Source organism: Cynocephalus volans, chromosome 14 (genome assembly GCF_027409185.1).
Source record: "Cynocephalus volans isolate mCynVol1 chromosome 14, mCynVol1.pri, whole genome shotgun sequence".
NCBI lineage: Eukaryota > Metazoa > Chordata > Mammalia > Dermoptera > Cynocephalidae > Cynocephalus > Cynocephalus volans.
The window spans coordinates 31767082-31792247 of NC_084473.1; the positions used below are offsets into that span (position 1 = coordinate 31767082).

At 37.2% G+C, this 25166-nt stretch overlaps 1 protein-coding gene across 8 annotated transcripts in view; it reads left to right on the top strand.

Moving 5' to 3' along the window:
• RASGRP3 (RAS guanyl releasing protein 3) overlaps positions 1-25166 on the top strand; it is a 110941-nt gene that overhangs the window by 53523 nt on the left and 32252 nt on the right. For 6 of the 8 annotated variants that reach the window (XM_063078280.1, XM_063078287.1, XM_063078283.1 and 3 more), the window contains 8 exons: positions 11131-11263; positions 14049-14247; positions 14887-14989; positions 16809-16871; positions 17401-17532; positions 18780-18927; positions 20405-20578; positions 24659-24775. In XM_063078280.1, coding sequence (XP_062934350.1) covers positions 14178-14247; positions 14887-14989; positions 16809-16871; positions 17401-17532; positions 18780-18927; positions 20405-20578; positions 24659-24775 — 807 coding nt within the window. In that variant the 5' untranslated portion in view covers positions 11131-11263; positions 14049-14177. Of the gene's footprint in view, positions 1-8423; positions 8510-11130; positions 11264-14048; positions 14248-14886; positions 14990-16803; positions 16872-17400; positions 17533-18779; positions 18928-20404; positions 20579-24658; positions 24776-25166 lie in introns of those variants that run through there. The other 2 variants (XM_063078285.1, XM_063078288.1) reach the window with 2 other exon arrangements.

Sequence of the window (25166 nt, forward strand, 5' to 3'; positions counted from 1 at the left end):
CTAAAAAACTGGATTTTTAAAGTAGAATTTTGGATTTGTACATTTTTGCAACTAATTCAAAATTATTGAAACTTTGTGAGAGCCAATCCTGTGTGTGTCTAACAAAAAGTACATCGAAGGGCTAGATCTGTAGAGAAGGTCACCATTTTATGACTTGGGGTCATCATTTTATAACTTACACTGAGTGAGGTAGAACTTACGAGCTTGCACCATCTTCAATTAGTAGAAAAAAAAAAACTAAGAAACTAATTAGTTGTAAAAAACTAATTCGTGGTTTGTTATGTGCAAGCCTTTAAGTAGGATTTTTCAGATAAGTAGAAAAATGTATATAAAGAGGAAGGCATTTGGTAACAATATTTATAATGTTTGAACAGGCGCTCTACTCATATTTAATTGCTATAGCATCAGAGCTAGAGTTTTGGGATTATCATGGAAAACATGATTTTGGTTTAGGAGCCACAGACACATCCATGTGAGATATTGATGATGTCAAGCATATGGCCTTTGTACGGTCACCTTGATGTGAGTATAGTCTTCAGTAAAAAACTCACTGGAATGATTCAGATAGGGCCCATGTTACAGCAGATATATGGAGATTTTGACACATCTGTATGACATAAGGAATTCTCTTGCTTTTAAAAAATAGATGCTTGGCACTTTATGGATATGCTTATTATCAAAGTAAAGATTCCCTTGTCTAAAAGCAAAATTAGGTTTTGGAAAAGAAACTATAATGCTTAAAACAACAACAACAACAACAACATACTTATACAAAACCTGGACTCCCTTCACATTGCTTTAGATGCATAAAGATAATAGATTTTAGGTTTTGAGCAGTCCGTGCTTTTTCAAGTGTAGATACAGGTTCAGATATTTCAGCATTTTTTCCCTGGTTATCGATTTTTTATGGTGGCTTTTTGTCTTTTTCCCCCAAATCAAGTATGTAGTAGTAAGTTAATGAGAGATTTAAACATTTTTTAAATTTATATTTTTCTGTTTTAATAATGCAATAAATAATTAGTGTTGCATTTAGTAGTGAGGAAGTATCTGTTTACCTAAATGCTTGGCGAATACTTTCAGGTTTTGCGTGATTAACTGTTAAAAGTCCTAAGATAATTAATTAAATAAATAAATAAATAAATGCTGTTTCGTGGATTAGGAATTAAAAGCAAGGGCTGAAAAGAAGCCACTGGAAATGAGATATTGTGGTGAGATAAAGATTGGCAAGAGTGTGAAACTGTGTGAATGTACAGACTTGTGAAATCCCCACAAATTAGCACAGAAGCCCCTGAGGTTCTCAGTCTAATTTTAGTGTTCAGCTCAGTTTCACTTACTATTTCAACTCTCCAACATCCTTGTTGTGACTATCCATCAGCAAAACTTTTGGTGGAAATGTTTTTGTGTAATATCCACTCCCCAAAATTGTTTTAATAACCTGGCAAGTATTTATTTCCATTCTGCAGAAGAATGAATGTACTGTCAAGACTTGGATCCCATTCAAGACTCATTGACGCACATGAGATATGACTGCCATTTCTACTCTATGTGTATCTACTGAAATCTTCTGGTGTTTAACTTTTGGGGGGCAGATATGTGTCATTGTATTCCCTTGAGTACTTATCTTATGTGCCTGACATTTCTTCCTTAAATACTTCTTTTAAAAATTAGATTGTAATGAATAGACAAAAATATAATTGAATGAGTCGGGTTGTATGTCTAGAGACAGCTAGTTTTAACCTACCAAAACAATAAAAATTAGGGTAACAAGCGGATTATAGAATTTTCATTTAAGAAAATGTGGGACTAAGTCATATTAGAAATGGAATTTAAACTAGTTCTCATTCTATGACTCAAATTTCCAATCTATGCTGCCTTTTTTCCCTTTGTAAAATAAATACGTATAGGTAAAATATATGTGACTTATAAATTGGAGAGAAATGACAGAAATAGGGATAATTTTATCCCTTGGGCAGAGGGTACTTTTTGGCTACTTACCAGGAAAATAATAATAGTAGTAACACTTATTGGAAATGTACTGTATGCTAGTTAAAAACACTTTACCTGTTATTAACTCATTTAATTTCATAATAACCCTACGACACAGATACTATTATTATCCTGTTACATACACAAAGATACAGAGACACAGTAGATTAAATAACTGGCCCAAATCCACATACCCAGGAAGTTCAAGAGTCGGATTCCATCCCTATGGTCTACCTCTAGAGTCTTGGCCCTTAATCATTAAGCTGTACTCAGACTCAGAAAAGAACTTATTAAAGAATGAGTAAATGTATGAAGCCTAAGCAGACCCACGAGGAAGGGCTACATTGGATTATGTCATAAGGACTTTCACGAAGCTTCAGTTCTGATGCTCAGAATATGATAGTCCCTCTCTCCTCTCAAAAATGTTTTTGAGTGAAAGAATGAACAAATTTATACTTTATTCCCAGTTGTAAGACCCCAGGATCCTGTGCATGTTCTGCTTTTCCACGTCTGTCTGCCTTGTTCAGTGTCCTTTTCTCTGTGTGCAGCACTCTCCCTTTCTGCCCAGTGCAACCCCACTCATGCTTCAATTGAGCTTCAAGGCACAGCTCAATTCTGTGAATCAGAACTTGTTTTTACCTCTCTCATGACTCTTTCTTAATGCCCTGGATCATAACTTCTGTCCAAGAGTGCCCCCCTCTCTAGATCCTAAGGCTTCTGAGCTCACAATCTGTGCCTGATATATACTTGCACCTCTGTCATGGTGCTAATCACAGTGTCTGGCACAGAAATAAGTGTTTATTAAAGGAAGAGAAAACGACTGAAATAAATATTTAGTGTATTTTTTATTCTCTTTGACAATTTGTAATACTAAAAATCTGGAAGCATGTCTTGAAATTCCATTATGAGCATGTTAATATAAAAGGAATAAATTCATTTAATAATCAAAAGAAAAAAATTGAAGACAAGAATAAGATCAGAGAAGAAAATTAGAGAAGAAACCAATTTGAAATTCAAAGACCATGTTGGAAGAATAAGATGGCAGAGAAACATAACCATAGAAAGACATCAGACACACCTTCTGGGTTGAAGCTAAAAAAAACAGGCTCATTCTGCAGAAACTACTGGAGAGACCAACAGAAACATTTGGTAACATAAATCACACAAAGCCTACAGGAAGTCAGTACACTGAGTGCCACAGGTTGCCTGAAAGGGTGGAGGAGGAACATTCTTGAAAAGTGAGTACCTGATTGCCAAATAGTCATATTGGGGGATGGGAGATGTGCTCAAATAAGAAAAAATGTGTGCAAAGCATGAGAAATTGTGCGACTCCTAGAGACTAGAATCTGATGGTTAGTTGTTACTCATTCATGGACCTAGAGAGACAGAGAAGGAGAAAGAGAGAGAGAGGAAGAGGAAGATAGCTTTCCGTAAAGTAACCATTGAAGAGTTAGAGGAGACCAGGGAATGGGAATAAAGAATTTGTTCATAGGTTATCAAAGGAGGAATTAATTAATTTAAACTTATTAAGTTGTGAGCAAATTCAGACAAATGAAGGGGAGCACGGAGAGCACTTATTTCCCTTGACCTGCCAGACGAGGGTATCAGCAGGAGCACATGTGCTTTTCTTCTCTCTTTTCTCCATGAAAGAGGCCTTCTTAGCCTGCTCGTCACCAGCTCCTTGATGCAGCTGCTGAGGGTTTAAGTCCCGTCACTCATCACCTCTCCTTGTCTCTGCTCCATGTAAGTAAACATGAGGCGTCCATCAGCCCTCTACTGGCCATCTCTCCTGTCTCTCCCACAAGTAGAATTTGTGGGCTTTATTCCACCCCTTCTTCAGACCACCAAAATCAAGCTCTGTCCACCTCCCCCTCCACTCCCTGCTCCCACACTTCACCCAAGCTACCAGGCAGAAGCCAGTGCATCCAATGATCTCTCTTCATCCTTTTCTTACACATTTTTTTCCAATGATTTTATTTGTTCTGATGAGGAAGGCAGAGTAATATTATATCTCTCATGTTCGAGATGATGAAAATGAGCCTTAGAGAAGTTAAATGGGACCTGAGATGCTACAGAAATTTTCTAGTCACTTATATTTTCTTTTTTGCAGGTATACACTATGATTTCTTTTCAGAAGGAAGGTGAAATTAGTCTTACATGAGAAGAAGAGAAATAATCACTGCCTCTTGAGATTTGTTTTCCTTTTAGAGAAAAGAAGAAACCTTCGCTGTAGGAGAAACATCAGAAATAAAAGAGAATGACAAAGTCATTAAGTGGAGCCTTCTAATTAGGGGCTTCAAGCTGTGTAAATTTAATTGAGAATGAAGAAATAATTTTAAATACACACTCTTTTTTTGGTTCTTATACTTTACTTTTAATTGGTTCCAGTAAAAAGTCTAGCTCCAAATCCCTGATTCAGAAGTAATTTCAAACTGAGACTTTACTATCCATAAAAGAGTACTATAAACACATGGATTTCTAAATAGGAGCAAAATGTTTTCACTTAGATGATAACCCAGTACAGTTTCACTTAGAAAAGAGAAATTCATATTACATCTTCAAGTGGGTCTGTATCTGTGTATACAAAGTTAGTGTGAAAATGATGTGAGAAAAAGCTTATCATTGTCAGTAGTAAAATTGAATGATAAAATTAATAATCATCATAAAGCAGCACTGTGCAGCCCTGTGCTTTTATTTTTTTGTGCCTTTTCAAAAAAATCCAAATTTGGTTTGGAACTTAATGCACTTCTACCTGACCCCAATCATTTTATTCTGTCATCAGCTCTTGTTCTAAATATTGTGGTCTCACTTGTATTCTTATTCCTTTTTCAGGGGATGATTAATTTCTTGAGAGCAGGTTGCTCACACCTATCCTATGTCCAGTTCTGGAAACATGCTCAGATAGATCCAGCCATCTCACTGACTGACACCATTGAACTTAGCCTGCATTTTCTGTTTTGGTTGTGTGATGCATAAAATCTAATACTTCTGGTTGTCTTCTCTTTCATGAGGCCTTCTTAGATCTCTTTAGGTTGAATTTGGTCCTATTTCTGTGCTCCCATAACGCGCTGGGCATCTTTCCCTGTCATTGGACTTAATGGGCTCATTGGTTTATGATAACTGGTTTAGAATCTGTCTCCTGTACAGGACTGTGAGTCCTTGAGAATGGGCTCTTTACATCTCCAGCCCATAGTGTAGTGCTTAATCTTTAATAGATAATAAATGTTGGCTTTTTTGCTTAACCAAACTAATGTCTTTCTCTGAGAACATCGAGATACGTTTGAAGGCAGCCTTCACTATGTGAGTGCTTCTTGCCGCATTCCTGTGTAGCAACTTAGAACCCAGGTTTTCAAATCCTTTCCCCATGTTTTCAGTGACAGGCAGCTTCCGCCCCGGCATGGAGTGATTCAAGGCGACAGAGAGACTTGTGCCTTCTGTTCACATTCTCCTGCTTTTTAGAGGCTTTCTGAGTAATGTCTTCACTGCCTTGGAGCCTCGTTTTTGTATAAATTCTTTCCTCAGAGGTTGTCATCTGGCTCCAGTGACAGGATCCCTAAGAGTTTTACTTACTTGTGCTTTTATTGAAAATGTCTTCTGGTTCATAGTGGGCATGCAAGGCAGGGCACGTTAGAACTGGGGCCAAGTACTGAACAGAAGTCAGTAACTAGCTCAGAGTTCATCTCACAAGATCTCCTTGCATTTTTTGGTAACAATTAAGTAACAATTAAGATTTAGCTGCATTTTATATTGCTCGATTGCTGGGGAGGGTCCTGGCCTGCCAGAGCTCACCGTGGGGAGCACTCAAAAAGACTCCTCAGCCTCTTCCTCCTCCTCCATCATCATCTTCTTCACCATCGTCATCAAATTCACTCTGAAGTAAATGGAACATTCAAAGGAGTAAGGCAATGTGACTTGATTTGGGGGGATTTGAGACCATGTCCTTCAAGAGCATTAGAACTGCAGACAGGATTCTTATGAACGTCGGCATCTTCAGGAGAAGAAAACACTGATATTTAAAAAAAACACTTTCCCAAAACTTAAAATTTTAACTTCCGAGGTAAAAATTTCCTAGTTCTGGGTCTTATTTTGGGATATTATTTACAATTTGAACCCGAGAATAGCTGTAGTAGGTCATAATCCTTCAATGTGGTTGAATGTGTCTGCTGGGAAACCATCTGACTGCAAGTGTCTAGAACATGTATATGTCATTTCTTTTCCATGTTTGGTTCCAGCCAAATGCTAGGAAAATACCCTCTTGGTTGGACTTTGGAATTTCATGGTGTTTATTACTAGAGCTTCTTCAAGGCTCTCATTTCTCATTCAACTTATGTCAGGTAGCTGTAAATATGTTAGTTTGGTTGCTAATAAATAAATAGATAACCATAAATACGTAAATACAATGCAGCTAAACCCTGTTACTTGATTGTTACCAAAAAACTCAATGAAGTGAGTGCTGAGCTGGGTATTGACGTCTGTTCAGTACTTGGTACCAGTGTTTCCCTGACTTGCCAAGCTCGTTCTAATAATGAAGGTTATTCACTTGTCAGACAATAGGGCCAGTGAAAGAATGCTTAGGAGCTAAACACAGGGAATAGTAAACATTTGTTCGAGGCAACATCTAGAAAATGATCTAATAAGCAAGCCTTAACAACAGCTGAAATTTGTGCGGGTAGCCGAAAAAATATAAATCTTTGGAGTCAGACTTGGCTTTGCAACTTAACTAGTACCATGATATTGGAACAAGTAATTTACCCTCTCTAGGCCTCCATGTTCTCGTCTGTGAATTGGGGATAATAATACTCAGCTTTCAGGGTGTTGTCAGATTTAAACATAGTATAGGTAATTTTCCCAACATTGTGTCCATAGCATTACATTGCCATCAACAAGTGGTACTTGTAGACGGTATTATTACCTCGTTTTCTAAAATCCAAGACGTTGATTATTAATGCCTTATTAACTTAGTAAAAGCTGTTTGTAGGGAAAAACAAACAACACAAAATTTAAAACCCTGGGAAATCCCATTATCACATTAAATAAACCCATCCAAGTCAAGAATGCCACAAAAAAATTATCTTCAGAGTTGAAAAATGCAGTATTGTCCATAGTTATTCTGTATTGTCATTGTGAAATAACATTTGGAGATGTTGCTCCACTATCCATAAATGTGGGACATTTTATTCTTCATATCTTCAGTTCTGGCCCATTTACAATGATCTGACTTTGCTGGAAGCACCGGGTTCGTTTCCTGTGTTCAAAGCATCCCAGCAGGTTTGCGATGGAAACAACTTTGACAGTGACAGTGCTGAGCCTTGGTGAAGCACGCTGCAAGAGCAAGCGATCAGAGGAAACAAAGAAGAAAGAGAAATTCAAAGAACTGAGGGGTGAAGTTAAAAGAAATAATCAGGAAAATTAAAATAAAAACCAGACCAATGTGGAAATAGCCAAGGAATACTAACTATAAATAATGACCTGGAGAAAAAGGGTAATGGTACCTTGTGATGTATGACCTTTTAAAGATTACAGATAATGAGGGCACTGGAGAGTGTGAGTTGTGGGGCAGAGACCCAGAAAGCCTGACCAGGAAGGTGGAGATCATGGGGAAGGTGGCTGGGGCTGTAGTTGCCAGAATAAAATAGCCTGGATCCAGCCAAAAGGGGGGAGATGAATGATTTTGCTATTTTTCCATTTCTGACAGTGTCTTAACTTCCTCTTTACCATATCATGCAAAGCTAGGTGAAATGAGAGCTGGGATCTGTGACCTCGTGAGGACACCAGTCAGCAAATCCCAGCCTCGGTTTAGTTCTGAAGTTTACACTTTTGGAAAGTGTGAGTAGGACAATAACAACAGAAACCCAGAATTGCTCCTTCAGTACGGAAGACACTTGCCATATAAATTGTTCTGAGAGAGCTATTTGAAATCATTGTAGAAACATGACACGGTGGGTGATACACTAGGCTAAGGAAAAAGGAACACTGAAGTAAGACTCCACAAGAAGAGAAGCTTCAGCCTTCTCGTCTTGATAGAAATAATCCCATTACTTCTGTTTTCCTTTTTCTGTTCTTCACAATGTTTTTTGTAAATTTTCTCCTCTTGATAAATCTTAGACCTGTGCCCGTAATACCTTCCAGCAGATGATCTTGTCTCCTCTTTAGAGTAAACAGAAGTCTCTAGGCAGGAACTTCCTTGACTTCTTACCACCAAAATGACAAATTTATAATATAAAATATAAAAATGGCTTATGTCTATGGCTATTTTTTCTCCTTCCTGCTGTTGCATTAAAAGAGCAGGCCCCTCTACTTTATCCAAGGTCAGTCTCTCCACCTGCACATATGCCCATCACTCCTCTTCTCCCAGAGACCTTGTGATGTGGATTAACTTCTCACTCTTCTGTCCCTTCAGTTTCCCTTCTGCTAACTCAGCACTTAAACATGTTCAGGTCTCAACCTAGAAGTCTGCAACAGGTATTCAGAAGAATTCTGAAAATTTCCCCTTGGATGTCTCAGATGTCTCGAACTCAACATGGTAGGTGAACCCATCATTTGCCCCCTGTGAACTTGCTACTCCTCCCCCTGCCCTTAATTTCTCAATCTCAGGGAATGGCACCATAACCCAACCGAATGTCTAGCTAGAAATCTGGGAATTACCCTTGATTCTGCTCATTCCCCATAGCCAACGGAGCAGCAAATCTTTCTGGATCTGTTTTCTTGAAATATATTCTGTAACTAACCACCTCTCTTCATCTCCATTGCCATATGCTGGTGTATACAATCATCATCTCATGCCCAGATGGTTAATATTGACGACTGTTTTCCCCATCCTCAAGTGTCGGTCTTTACTACAGTCTCTTCTCCATACTGTAGCTGGAGGAATCTTAAAATCCAGATATTACATGTCACTCTCCTGCTCATGTAAAACAATGGCTTCCCATTGCTGTTCAGATAAAGTCCATACTACTTAATATAACTTGCAATACTGTTTCATGAGCTACTCCTATTGACTTTTTAGTTTCACCTCTTGCCACATTCAACACTTCAGTCACTCTAAATATCTTTTAATTTTTCCTAATTGCCATCTTCCTGTCCATTCTTTGCCTAGCTAAAACTCCTGTGGCTCCTAGACTAAATTAGTGCCCCTCCCCCCCAACTCTGAGCTTTATAGGATATTTTATTGTAATTATTTCTTTTCTAGTGTATAAAAGCAAGAATTCTGTCCATCTTACTCGCTAATTTATCCTTCCTTTCCCCCGTCCCACCCCACTTTGCCAGCCACTCTAGTACTTTGTTTGAAGTTCAGTGTCTAATAAATCCTCAGTGAGGATTTGTCAAATTCTCTTTCAGAGTTTTGTGATCCTTTCTCTTACTGAACTCAATAATCTTGATTTTCCTGTGGAATGTCAGATAATAGAATCACAGCACTTTTTAAAAAACCTCATGCTTGTGGTAAGAAAGAAATTAAGCTTGCATGTTGCTATAACAATGCTGTGACACTTTTGTCATTAATCTTTAAGACTTAAAGGTTTGTAACAATTACCACTTGTTTTCACAAAGGATTTAGGCATTTAGAGAAATCCCTTTGTCTTCACATGAAGGTCATAAGAATGTAAGGACATATTTGTGGTCATTTATGTATAAAGATAATCTCTGCTGTTAGGAGGGATGGGTCTTGAAGGGTTTTTGTTTGTTTTTTCTTTGAATAGAGATAACGCTATAGACAAGACAATCTTTGGAAGTTCTAATATGGCTAACATCATTTCAAAACCATTTATTGAATACTTTCTACGTATAATGTTTCATCTTATAAAATCTTACCATCCTGGAGCCAGGAGGAACCTTCACTGTCATTTTGGCATACTTCCTAGACATTGTCTAGGAACGTAGTCGACAACATCTCTGACAGTTATTACCTAACTGTGGCTCCCGATCTTTCAGGGATGGGAGTCTATTGCTGACGAGGCCACCTGGCCCATTCCTAAATGCTCTGGTGTCACAATATTTTTTTTTTTGATTTCTTTTTCCCTTCTCTAACTGAACATCTAGCTTTCAGTTATGACTACAAATAGATCCTTTACTTCAACCTAAGTCCTTAACTTAAAAGGTTTTAAATATTTTAAGGGAAGAGGTAGTGCAGGTGAAGGGAGACACCTTCCTGGAGAGCCCAGTATTTTGTAGGCCCTGTGGTGGGTATGCTTTATGTGACTTCACTAAATCCTCCTACAATTTAGTAGAGTAAGCAGCACCAATGGCATCTTACTCAGAGGTAAGTAAAACTTCCCATTTAATTATCTAACACTGAAACCCAATTTTTTTAAAAATTGAAAGATTCTGTGTCAAGAGTGTGGGGTGCTGATTTATATCTGTAAATGACTGGGTGTGTGAAACTGTACTATTTCTAAAAATGGGAGGATGTTTCTTATACTCCTAAGCAACCTCAGAAGAATTTTTCTGAGGATAGAGGCTGCACAAATCATGTTAATGAAAGTCTGTTACATGAAAATATCATGGACTTCGAAATCATACCCAACAAAACTCTATTGCCTCTTTTTGATGAGAACTTCTGTCTTAGAAATAATTCAAGCCCTGGGGGAAGTTAGGCTTATGGTATCCTTTTCAGACTCATGAGAAAATGTCTTTGCTGAAGAGCAATAATTTTCTTTGCAGCCAGAGAGTACCTATCAACACTACAGCAAGTCCTAAACCATTGGAAGACTAAACAACCTGGACTAACATAATATTGACATTCATGTCGAGACAATCAGAAGTGATTTAGGGTCAGAGTTTGATGATCTCCACAACAAACTTTTTTAAGGATTTACTAACATTACAAAGTCAATGTTTGAAAATTCTTAATGAGTAATCCACTGATGTAAGTGTATTTGGACTAAAATAATACTTTACAGTATGATTTTGCCACATTTGTCAGTTTTTAATAGGATAAATTTTTTAAAACTACTTGATTAAAAAATAATCATGTCACCAAATAACTATTTTGAATATTTTCCCCTTTTAAATGATTTTGTGGGTGAAGTTTTGACAAAATCTGAAGCATCACCTATCACTCAAAGTTTTTGGAAATGCTTTCACACAATGTGGATTCTTTTGGGTTTCCATTATTTAACTCAGAATTTCTTTCTGTTCTTTTACCAGGTTCTTCAAAGCACTTACAATTCAAGTTGAACAAACCCGTTCTACAGTCTGTTCCCTCAATGCATTTTCCAATGATGATAAATGCCCTTAAAATTCTTTTGGACCTGGAAACCTATGTGTGTGAAAACGATAGGTAAGCCTTTCTTTAAACTATTATAGATTATGTAAGAAACTCCCCTAAAAATATATATGCTTAGAAAAATGAAAAGAAACGTGATATGATGTTAACAAGTGTTAACTGTGGATGATGAGTGTGGTAACATTCTTCCTTTCCTTTATCCTTTCTGTCCTTTTAAAAATAACTATTATTTTTACAATAAAGAAACTTTATTTTCGAAAAGGCAATTGTAGACACAATAATATCCACACGTATGAAATGAATCTCCGGTGAATGTGCAGGCGACAGAATGCTAAGCAGAGGCACAGATGCGTCTGTTGATTGCAGAAACAGATTGAAGAAACCAGATAGCCCAGCACACCTGGCTCATCACCTGCCGGTTTCTTCACGGATCACAAATATCACTCCAAACATGGTGACAGGTCTTTGATATCAGGTCGTCTCTAACCCCTTGTGGCGAGGTCAATACCTTCCCTAAACGGCTCAGCTAAATAATTTTGGTTTTGACCTGAGAAACTAGTTTAGTTAATCTAGGCTATTTGCTTCTAAGTAATATGCCTACTATTCAGTGAGTAACAGGAAAAAAATGTCTGTATACACGTGAAGGTAATCCAACTTGTTGATTGTTCCATCTTAATTTTTAAGGGTATTGATAGAGCTTACGTTAGGAAAATTAGAATAATGCTGCCCCAAAATGTCCTGGAAGAGATACTAAGTTCTTATTATGAATATAGACAGATTCTATTATGTCTAGAAAGCTAGCATGAATTTCTGTCACAGTGATATTTGCTTAAAGCTGATTTAAATTAGTAAAACTAAAAAAACAAGTTAAAAAAACCTCAAAAATTTATGATACCTATACATACTTACACAAATATACCCATATTCAAAGACAAACTTTTGACAATTTCTATTTTATACCTTTCTTCATCCATCAATACACTCATTCATTCATTTAGTAAATTCTTTTTGAGTATCTTCTATGTCAGAGGCAAAATCTTAGGCGTTGGGGAGTATACCAGAGAAAGAGCACCAAAATCCCTGAGATCATGGAGCTTAAATTTATAGTGCTAGAGAGATTAAACAAACAAACAAGTAAAATATATAGTATGTCAGATGGTGTGTTATGAAGAAAAATAAATCTGAGCTGGGAGGTAGGGCATGCCAAGTAGGAGGTGGGCATGGAGAGAGGTGTTGTTTTAAATAGGGTGGTCAGGAAAAGCCTTACCGATAAGGTAACTTTATTAAGAGATGTAAAAGAGTTGGTTCCAGATGACTTTAATAATCCCCTTTCACAAATCATTTGAGTGGCAGAAATGGGAAAGCACTGATAGAGTGTTTCTGCTATATTTTTATTGCACACTTGAAATAACCCTTCTTTCAGCACAAGAATATGGTTCTTACATAGAAGAAACAGACAGTAAACATTTTTTCTCCAGAGCTATAAACCTGGTGAACGGACACATTCAAGTGTCACTCTTCAGTGGCCTGACTGAACTAATACAACCATATAAATGTTAATTTTTTTCCTATTCATTCATGTGTTTTCTTTCTGGAGTTGACTATGAGCCCATTGAAGGTAGGGATGGGACAATGATTTGTTCATCTTGGCAGCCTCTGTGCCTAACCCAGTCCCTGGCATATGTCAGGTGCTCAGTAATTGCAAGTTGAATAATGAAAGTGTGAGAGTAAAATGGGCATTGACTTCAAACATGAGATGAATCCTCAATGGCCACATTCACCTACTAAATTGTGCAGTGATTAAATGTCTTACATCATGATAGTCTCTCTACTTCTCTGAGTCCTGTATGGACCTGGCATCAAGGCCATGCTTTGTAAAATAAAGTGATGGTGTCTTCCCAACAGAGATATTTTCAGTATATGCAGCTGTAGGCGATTGTTTCCAATCCCATTTTCTCATGACAGTGCTGCAAGATGGAACAGCTGTCATCTCCACATTTTCCTTCTACCTCTGTGACAGATAATCTGGCTTATATCCTCTTTTTGAGGTGGGATGGAGGAATGATATCTTTCACACTGGATTAGGGGGGTAAAATTATGACAGCTTGTGATATTCACACTTGGAGGAGTAATAGAAGGAAAGAAGGGAACCAGAAGTTTTATTTTATAATGGAGTCCTGATTTTAGGCCTTAATGATTGTGTGGTTTTGGATAAGTTGTTGAATCTCTGTGAATCCCACAAGCTCATCTGTAAACTGGGAATGATTAATTACTACCTCATAGCATTGCTGTGAAGGTCAGGTTGGATAATATATGAGGCATTTTTTATGGTACCTAATGCATAATGTGGGTATTCGATAATTGTTAATGTTATTACTACTACTACTATGAATAATAATGTTACTATTAGAGAAGTTAGCCAAGTAGAATTTTTTCCAGTTAAATATTTATATAATCACTGAGGATAATGCTCATAAATATATTTGCATTTTAAAATTTATGTCCCTGTATATACTTGTAATAATATAAAACCAAATAACATTTATAATATTCTTGAATGTCTCATCACTTAAGAATATGAAAAAAGTATAAAATATTGTATCAAAAAATTTTCAGCTGCAAAGTGGGATGGTATTTAACAGATGGTCTTAAAGCACCTTGTGTACTAAGGGGCAGTTTAGCAGGCATTTGGCCATCACGACAGTTGACATAATCTCATCGACTCTGATACTTTTCTCATGGAAAGATACAGTCAGAGGAAGTCATTATCTTTTCAGGTAGGAAAACGATATTGGGGTCTGAATTCCAGTCTGATAACTCTCTCTTCTTAATTATTTAGAATTTTCTTAAAGTACATCTAAGAACAGAGGCCACCACTAGGCACTAACATCACCAACTTGCATGATTATGGAGATGGCCTATCTGATGCTGAACATGTTTCTATTCTTTTGACAACGGCTAAATAACCATGGGGTCAAGCGGCCTTGGGAAAGCAGCAACATTAGATGAACTGCTGAGCACTTGCATTGAAATGTTTGGTATGAGCCTTTTCTCCATTCTTCTATGCTGCTATGATTATTTCTTGGTCTTTTGACTTAGACCAGTGTGGGTGGCACAATCTACTATATTCTATATTTGTAGATGTCTCATATCTCCTACTAGATTGTAGATTTTATAGGTATATCCTTGTTATGTTGTGGTTTATGTATCCATCTCAGCATTTTGGATTATTCATTCCTTGCATGAATAGAGTAACATAGGAGTTGTTTATTGAATTGATTACTATAGGAGTCAAAGTTAAATCAGAGCAGGGTTGCCAGATAAAATACAGGATAAGCAGTTAAATTTGAATTTCAGGTAAACAACATTTTTAGTTTAAGTATATCCTAAATAATGCCTGGGACATACTTATACTAAAAATTAATTGTTGTTTGCCTGAAATTCTAATTTAACTAGGTATCCTGTATTTTTATTTGCTAAGTCTGTCAACTGCAGACCAAAGGAAGGGTGAGACCCACCCACCTTCACTTGCAAGGAAATACCAGCAGAAGTAGGAGGTAAAAGATAATTGTGTCTATGAGAAATTTTTGATACTAATCTTTCTCTAGTGATATTAGAAAAAGAGAAGAGTAGCACTGTTATCTCCTCACCCCTTATTTTATTTTACTTTTTAACAGATGACAATGGAGAGCTGAATAATAGTTATTGGCCAAGAATAGTTCTACTGATGCACCGATGGTATTTATCTTCAACTGAATTGGCAGAAAAACTTCTCTGCATATATCTTTTCATCTACTGTGTAATTTTTACAATCATAAATTAAGATCTGCATTTAGATAGAGTGTCTGTAAATTAAGATGAATAAACAGTCTTTAGTTATCCAGCTGTTTTGTGAACATATATAGATTTCTAGACAAAACATCTGGATGATGGACCAAATAGTTGACCATTCATCTGGATGTTTTAATTCTACTTGAAAATAATCACTAAGATGTGAAATAAAACAGGAGCTGGAGGCTTAATGTTTCTGACTTGTCTTAAACATTTTTGCTGTTAGTACAATGAAAGAATATTTAACACTTATTCAAGACCTAGTTTATTCCTTCTAGGATAGCAAAATGGTGAGGATAGAGGATAGATTGGACATATGAAAATGCCAGCCAAAATATTATACTCTGGCCCAGGCATAAACACCAACTTAATTTTTATATCTTCCCTTGCTGGCAAGACATGATGAACATTCTAGCAGGTTTATTGTAATTTTTTGGTTGATAACTAATTTTAGATTTTCTTCTGACATAACAACAGAACAAACAACACATAGTTAGAAATCCCATTCTGTAATGAGGGCTTTTAGCAGTCCTACACCGTTGTACATAATGCAGTCCTGAAAGCTGGTTGAAAGCCAAAGACTGAAAATGCAAAGGGTCTCCCATTTATAAGGACGTTTTATCTCCTGAGATCTATATGTTTGTTATACAATCTCTAATATTCGTTCCTGCAGTCTCTGCCTTCTCAAGCCCAGGGGGTCCTGTAGATGAGGGAGAACCCTTACAGGGCAGGGGGAGCCTGAGAGGGAGGGGACCCATCGAGTGTTATCAGCACGTGCTGAAGCTGCCAACTGGGGCTGCTACCTGCTCAGTTCACGCTTCCTCCACTTTCCAGTTCTTTCCTCCATCTCCCCCACAACCTCCAGGCAGAAGGGGATGTTAGAGAGAGTAAGAGGACATTCACTCTGAACAGAGATCCTTGGAAGTGAGCAAGATCCTAGACCCCAATGGTCCAAGAGTTCCACGGGTCCCACTGCTGAAGGGTAGAGCAGAGGGAGGGATGGAGAGAATTGACTGTCTGGCTCTGCCCCTTGTCATGATCCAAACATTGTTCAAAGAATGTGCCCACAAACAGCATTCTCACCATTAGTATGCCCACCAATGTACGAAACACAAACACAAAGGGATATTTAGGCATAGTAAAGTCTAGTATGGGAAAGTACAGATTGTATAAAAAAATTTATGAATCAACATTTCTTTAAATCGTCCTCCCTTTGGATTCCTTAATTATGCCACAGCCGCAGTGCCTGGCATATAGCAGGAGCTCAATAAATGTTTGTTAAAAAGACGATGAATAAATAGACTTACGAATAAGTACCACAACTTGTATATTAATATACTTGAAAATGACATTTTCAAGTATTAAAGAAATTGGAGTATTTATATAAGGCATTAAGCCTAAATATAACATCTTTTTGGTTAAAATGGTGCTTCTACGTACTATCAATTTTAATTATATATAATTAGTAGGATATTTGTAATTACAGTTGGCAGTAACTGGATGGTAAGTGCTCAGGAATGTAAGACTAATTTTATAATTGGCTTCTCCTCCAGACCACAAAATACATCCCTGAGCAATAACAAATCAAGTTTCAATTATTCAGTGCTGGAGTTGTCACGAGCCCACTTCTCTCCCCATCTGAGTGTCTGTATAATCCACATGTCCCCAGTATGGCCCTGTTATTAGGTCTTTGTGTAAACTGATGAAACAGCTGCAGGTGTGTGCGAAGGAAACAAGGTGCGAGGATTTTTTTCTTTAACCAGCGTACGTATCGAAATGCCAGTGGAGAAAACTGCGATGAATTTCGATTAAAGATCTGCTACTTCATGAGGTAAATATACTTACAAATTTAATTTCTTGCAGTTTCTGGAATTGTTGACAGTTTCCTTTTCCCCAAATAGCAAACCCAGTTTGACAATAGGATCTACTCAGATCCTCCTTTTATTGACTTTTTAACTGCCCCCACTTCCCTGGGGGGTAGATTTATCTTTAGGACTAGAGACAGAGCAGTAGTCAATGGGATTAGGGAATGAACCCAGCACTTAGAAAGGATGAGTACATTTTCTTCTACTTCCTCACCACATGCATCCCCACCTATTGCCATGAATTAGGGGAAAGTTTTCCTTCCAGCTGTGGTTCTAGAGAGAGCCAGAAAGAGAGGCTCAGGGTGGGAATGGTAGACATTGGCTCTTGATTGAAGGAGTGCAGAGACGCAATGTGATGGAGAGCAGGTAGGAGCTGGCTAAATTGAAGTGTGGTCCCGGATTCAGTGTTAAATGTAGTTGTAAAATGGTACTGTAGTATCCACAGAGGTCCAACTTGAAATCCTTTAGCTGTCAACAATATTTGCTACCTTTCAGGTACTGGATTCTGAAGTTTCCTGCAGAGTTTAATCTGGATCTTGGCTTGATTCGTATGACTGAGGAATTCCGGGAAGTAGCTAGTCAACTAGGATATGAAAAACACATCAGCCTCATTGACATATCCAGCATGTAAGAGTGGTACAAGCCTCTTTCAAACGTGACGAGTCCACTGCTTTGGGGAGGGAATAGTGAGGACCTCACTTGACCTGAATCCATACCATTCCAGAATTGGTTTGCTTCTTTGAGCAAAACTTTGCTGCAGTGAGCACAGCCATACTGAACAGAACTCATCTCTTCAAGCTGCAGCTTCTTATGTGTAAAATGGGGATAGTACCTTTCTTGTGGGATTATTATGAGCATCCAGTAAGTACATAAGATAGCATATGAAAGCATTTGGTACATAATAAGTGCTCAATACTTAGTTATTGAATCTGGTTAACGTCTCCTATGCTTTCATTACCCAAAGTGTGGTCTGTGGCTGAGCAATGCTGGCATCACCCAGGAACCCATTAGAAATGCAGACTCTCAACCCGCTGAGTTGAAATCTGCACTTTAATAAGATTCCCAGGTAACTCACATGCTCATTCAAGTTTCAGAAGCCCTGTACCATGGCGCTTCTGAAGGTGGCCTGAGGTTGTACAAATTTTGACCATAGTTATGCCATGAACTAATTAGCCCAGTTATTAGAAGCTTGGTGCAATTAGGCGAGTTTCAATTAGCTAACTTTGCATAGAGGAAGTATTTGATGATCTTGAGTATGGTTATCCATCTTGCAAATGTATGCTGTTGTGTGTTAAGCCTTCATACTCAATTCTATTTTTCTAGAATACTTCTTCAAGAGTGATAAATGGTGAATGATCAAGGAATTATCAGGGATGTTTATTAAAAATATATATTATTCAGTTTCATTCCTAGTAACTCAGAATCTCTGGCAGTGAAGTTCTGGCCTGTTTTTAAAATAAGATTTTAGATCACTCATGTTATGTTGAACTATGAAGCCCACAGCTTTTGGTAGTTTTCATGTGCCTTAAATCACCATCTATATGCTGATAAGCTCCCAAATTATATAAATTTAATTTATAAAATTTAGCCCTGACCTTTCCTTTATGATCCAGATTTTGCTAGTCACGAGGAGACTAAGTCAGAGATTCTGGATGGATGGATCAGGGCAAAACCAACTCTGTCTTGAAACAACTCAAAGTTTGTGTTCTGTTGGCAATTGGTCAGTGGTTTTCTTTTCACATACGAAGGACAGGGCATGTATTTTGCACAGGCCCCTGTATGCAGGCCAAGAGTTGCAGAGTCAGTAGGTTAATAACTTCCATTGGGTGAAATGGGTTTTCGGCACATGGACCAGACTCACTCTTCTTTTGTAGTCCTTCCTACGACTGGATGAGAAGAGTCACACAGAGGAAAAAAGTATCCAAGAAGGGAAAAGCTTGTCTGCTGTTTGACCATCTGGAGCCCATTGAATTGGCTGAGCACCTCACTTTTCTGGAGCATAAATCTTTCAGAAGGATCTCAGTAAGAAACTTGACATTTATTCTTCCAAGGATAACAGCCACCATGCCAACCTTTCCAAGAGGCGAATTTTCATACTCTGAAGTGTTGGCAGCCTCTGTCACTGTGCTCCGCTGGAAAAGTGCCCTTAATTCACAGGAACAATCCCTTTTAACCAAAGATAAATATTATCCTGTCTTTATTTTACAGCTCAGGAGCTATATTTCTGTCGCTATTTTCAATGTCTCCTTTCATAGGATTAAAGCATGATTTTTCTAAATACTCAGTGGAGATTTAACCATTCAAGGTTTATTTAGTTCCATTGACTTCTCCCAAAGTGAACATGTTTTGCTAAGCCCTTCATTTTGGGGAAAAAATAGTTATTTAGGTTGGAATTTGTATAAATGCTTAATTATGGGTGTAGGTTGAAAATAGGAATTGTATATAGGCTTTTAGGAGAATCTGCACATCATGTTGTTTTTTTCCCCAGGGAGAGAGATCCTGAATTAAACTTTTCTTTTCTACTCATCTTGATAGGGCTTCGTTCCTTCTCTGCTTCCTTTTTCTTGCTCTGGGCTGTGGTCTCTTCTTAGCTGCCTACTGGCTATCCCCTTGTTAAGATAATATTCCCACATTAGTTCAAAATCGGCCAGCTGCTTTCCTTTGTCTCACTTCAAAGCTTGCTTTGAAGAAATCACTCCTCCTCCTTTTCTAAGATGCCAGGGAATGAATTTCATTATTGCTTGCGAAGAAGAAGCCATCTTGTTAAGAAGCATGAATTTCTGAAAGGCTGATTCTTTCAGTAAATAATCTTACTTGGAGAAGACACTAATGATTCCCCACAGGCAGGCCTGTGAAGGAATCCCCTGGACTATTTATATGATAGGAAGCATATATGTATTTGAGGATATTCATGCTAACTTTCTGAAAATGCGTGTTTTGCTAAAGAGCTGCCTTACTTCAATTGATATTTTTTTTCTTATCTCTTTTTTTTCTTGAAACGAATTTACAAGATGATTCTGATGGGAAATTATATTTATGTTCATTTCCTCTTTTTAAATGTATGCCGTTGTATTGGAATGACCTGGCAGTATGTTAAAAATGGAGATTCTTAGGTTCTTCCTCTGGAGATACTGATCTTTAGGTCTTGGGTGTTCCCAGGAACCAACATTTTAGCAAATGCCCCAGGTAGATCTTATGATCCTGTAAATTTGGGACTCACTAGAACATGACATTGATCTTGTCCCTTCTTCCCCCCACCAACACTGCCACACGTAACAGTGTGCGTCTGTGTGTCGGGAGGAGTGGGGTTTGAAATACAGCAAAATAACATGTTAAAGGTACATGTGTATTCACACTTTTAGGATGCCATTATGAATGTGAAATGAAAGAAATGGTTATGTTGTGATGAAACAGTATCTCACCTCTTCTATGCAACTTTCTAATTTCCGGTTTGGCAAGGCTTCATTATAATTCTAATCTCTGAATCTTACTTTGCTAGTTCACTGATTACCAAAGCTATGTCATCCATGGCTGCCTGGAGAATAACCCAACCTTGGAGAGATCTATTGCTTTGTTTAATGGAATCTCTAAGTGGGTCCAGTTGATGGTTCTTAGCAAACCAACCCCCCAGCAAAGGGCAGACGTCATCACGAAGTTTATCAATGTTGCAAAGGTATGTTTGGTAATCAGACTGGGTTTCTTGGATTCTAGATGTTCATTCATTCTATTGAAAAAGTCATTGAGGAAATTTGGTGTTCACAATATAAGGACATTGGACAGGTAAACTACTCATAAATGTCTAATAAAAAAATCATACTTCTCTCGCGCAAGAAGATTGCTTTTAAAAAACAAGACTTTGAAGCATGTAATGTAGCTATGTTTCTGAGAGATAATTGATAAACTTTTCTTTTTCTAAAATATATTTTTTTGAAACATAATTGATTGTATGTATCTGTGGGGTACTGTGTTGAATATAAATACCTGTGTGTAATATGTGATGCTCAAATCAGGATAATTAGCTTATTCAACATTACACAATGTAATCATTTTTTGTGGTGCTTTACTAATTTCTCCCTAATCCCCCCATCCCCTTTTCCCACCTCTGGTAACCTCAGTTCTGTTTTCTCCTTTTGAAAGTCCAATGTATTACTGTGATTCTTTCTTTCTTTCGCTCTCTCTTTTTTTTTAAGCTCCTACCTTATGAGCGAGGACATGAGGTGTTTCTCTTTGTGTGAGTGGCTTATTTCACTTAATATATTTTTCTCTAAGTTCACCCATGTTGCTGTGAGTGGCAGAATTTAATTTTTATGGCTGAGTAGTATTCCATTAAGTATCTATACCACATTTTTCTTGTCCAGTTGTCTGTCAATGGACATTTAGGTTGGTTCCATATTTTGGCTATTGTAAATAGAGCTGCAATAAACATGCGGGTGCAGGTATCCCTTCGACATGATGATTTCTGTTCCTTTGGGTACATATCCAGCAATGGGATTGTTGGATCATGTGTCAGTTCTACCCATAGTTGTTTGAGGAACCTCCATACTGTTTTCCATAATGGCTGCACTAATTCACAGTCCCACCAACAATGTAGGGGGGATCCCCTTTCTTCTCATCCTCTCCAGCATTTTTTATTCTCTTTTTGATCATAGCCAGTCTAACTGGGGTGTGATGATATCTCAGTGTGGTTTTAATTTGCATTTCCCTGACGATTAGTGATGTTGAGCATTTTTTCATGTGTCTGTTAGCCATTTGCATATCTTCCATTGAGAAATACCTGTTCAGCTCCTTTGCCCATTTTTAAATTGGGTTACTTGTTTTTTTACTGTTAAGCTGTTTGAGTTCCTTGTATATTCTGGACATTAATCCCTTGTTGGATGCATAGTTTGTAAATATTTTCTCCCATTCTGTTGGTTGTCTTTTTGCTCTGTTAACTGTTTCTTTTGCTGTGCGGAACTTTTTTACTTTGATATGATCCCATTTGTTTATTTTCCCTTTTATTGCCGGTGCTTTTGGGTCTTGTTCACAAAGTCTTTGCCTAGTCCTATTTCCTGAAGTGTTTCCCTTATGTTTTCTTTTAGCAGTTTTATAGTTTTGGGTCTTATATATAAGTCTTAATCCATTTTGAGTTGATTTTGGTATATGGTGAGAAGTACAGGTGTGGTTTCACTCTTCTGCCTATGGATGTCCAGTTTTCCCAGCACCACTTATTGAAGAGGCCGTCTTTTCCCCAATGGATGGTCCTGTTGCCCTTGTTAAATATCAGTTGGTTGTAAGTATATGGGTTGATATCTGGGTTCTGTATTGTGTTCCATTGGCTTGAGCATCTGTTTTCATGCCAGTACCATGCTGTTTTAGTTACTAAACAAAACAGAATAGAATAGAACAAGGTAGAATAGTTTGAGGTCAGATAGTGTAATGGCTCTAACTTTATTTTTTTCCCCCCAGATAGCTTTGGCTATTTGGGGTCTTTTTTCATTCCATATGAATGTTAGGATTGTTTTTTATACTTCTGTGAAGAATGTCATTGGTATTTTGATGGGGATCACACTGAATTTGTAGATCATTTTGGGTAGTATGGACATTTTTGCAGTGGTGTTTCTTCCGATCCAAGAGCATGGAATGTCTTTCCATCTTTTTGTGCCCTCTTTAATTTCTTACAGCAGTGATTTGTAGTTCTCATTGTAGAGATCTTTCACCTCCTTGGTTAAATTTATTCCTAGGTATTTTATTTTTTTGGTGACTATTGTAAATGGGCTTGCTTTCTGGATTTCTTTTTCTGCTCATTGTTGGAGTATAAAAATGCTCCTGATTTTTGAATGTTGGTTTTGTGTCTTGCAATTTTACTGAAATCATTTATCAGCTCTAAGAGTTTTTTGGTAGTCTTTAGGTATTTCTATGTATAAGATCATCTGCAAACAGGGACAGTTTGAATTTATCTTTTCCAATCTGGATGCCCTTTATTTATTTCTCTTGCCTGATTGCTCTGGCTAGTACTTCCAATACTATGTTAAATAGAGGTGGTAAGAGTGGGCATCCTTGTCTTGTTCTTAAGGGAAAGGCTTTCAGCTTTTCCCCATTCAGGATGATATGGTGGTGAGTTTGCCATATATGGCTTTTATTGTGTTGAGATATTTTCCTTCTATACCTAACTTGCTGAGAGTCTTTATCATGAAAGGATGTTGAATTTTGTCAAATGCTTTTTCTGCATCTATTGAGATAATCATATGGTTTTTGTCCTTGATTTTGTTGATGTGGTGTATCACATTTATTAACTTGCATATATTGAACCATCCTTGCATCCCTGGGATGAATCCCACTTGATCATGGTGTATGATTTTTTTGATGTGTTGCTGTATTCTGATTGCTAATATTTTGTTGGGGATTTTTGTGTCTATGTTCATCAGAGATATTGGCCTGCAGTTTTCTTTTTTTCTTGTATTTTTGTCAGGTTTTGGTATCAGGGTGATGCTGGCCTCATAGAATGAGTTTGGGAGAATGGCTTCTGTTTTAATATTTTCAAATAGTTTTAAGAGAATTGGTATTAATTCCTCTTTAAAAGTTTAGTATTATTCAGAAGTAAAGACATCTGGTCCTGGGCTTTTCTTTGTTGAGAGACTGCTGATTACTGCTTCAATCTTGTTGCTTGTTATTGGTCTGTTCAGGTTTTCTGTTTCTTCTTGGTTCAGTCTTGATAGCTTGTATGTGTCCTGAAATTTATTCATTCCCTCTAGATTTTCAAATTTGTTGGTGTATAATTGTTTATAATAGTCTCTAATAATTCTTTATATTTCTGTGGTATAGGTTGTAATGCCTCCTCTTTCATTTCTGATTTTTGTTATTTGGGTCTTCTCTCTTCTTTTTTTAGTTAGCCTAGCTAATGGTTTGTCTATTTTGTTTATCTATTCAAAAAAACAACTTTTTGTTTCATTGACCTTTTGTACCATTTTTTGGGACTCTATTTCATTTAGTTCTGCTCTGATATTATTTCTTTCTGTCTAGTAATTTTGGGATTGGATTGTTCTTGTTTTTCTAGTTCTTTGAGGTATAGTATTAGGTTGTTTATTTGAAATCTTTCTATTCTTTTGATGTAAGCATTTATTGCAATAAACTTCCCTCTTTGTACTGCTTTTGCTGTATCCCACAGGTTTTGGTATAATGTGTTTTTATTTTTATTAGTTTCAAGAAATTTTTTGATTTCCTGTTTAATTTCTTCTTGAACCTATAGGTCCTTCAGGAGCATGTTGTTTAATTTCTGTGTATTTGTGTAGTTTCCAGAGCTTTGCTTGTTATTGATTTCTAGCTTTAATCTGTTGTGGTCTGAAATGATGTTTGTAATGATTTCAATTTTTAAAAATTTGTTGAGACTTGACTTGTGACTTAACATGTGGTCAGTCCTGGAGAATGTTCCATGTGCTGTTGAGAGGAATGTATATTCTTTAGCCGTTGGATGAAAAGTTCTGTAAATATCTGCCAAGTCCAACTGGTCTAAAGTGTAGTTTAAATTCTGTGTTTCTCTGTTGGTTTGTTGCCTACATGATGTGTCCAGTGTTGAGATAGGTGTGTTCAGATGCCCAACTTAATTGATATATTTTTATTTTTCTAATGGATTCTATTTATGCTTCATTTTAAATTGATGTTAATTTTTCCTAGGTCCTTGTTATTAAAATTGTGCATGCATTTACCTATAATTCAGAATGTCCAGAATAATTTAAAAGATTCTTACAAAGTATTGATGTTAACATTTTTATTGCAGAAGCTCCTTCAGCTCAAAAATTTTAACACCTTGATGGCTGTGGTGGGAGGCCTTAGTCACAGTTCCATTTCACGCCTCAAAGAGACCCATTCTCATCTTTCTTCAGAAGTTACAAAGGTACAGTGGATTTGATCCTAATCCCAATTAAAAAATCCATTTGTATATTCTTTAGGTTTAGTATACTCCACTTGGTGTAGGAAGGCTTTCCTCTTAAACCAGTTATAAGTTATACATGGGGACAAAGTAGCAAAGGGAGTAGCCACACCAGCTGAATTCACCTAGAAAAACAGGTTGGAGGTGGTGATACATGTCCCAATAAGAACGCTTTGACATACCATTAACATACTGTAGTTGTAAATATTCAGCAAATATTTATTTGGTACTTACTGTGTGATAGGCACTGTGATACACACAGAGGTCCAAGATGAATAAGACTTAAATAGTTCCTACCCTACCGTACTGAAATAAAGTCATCAAATGACTACTCTATTCATAACACTGTGCTTGT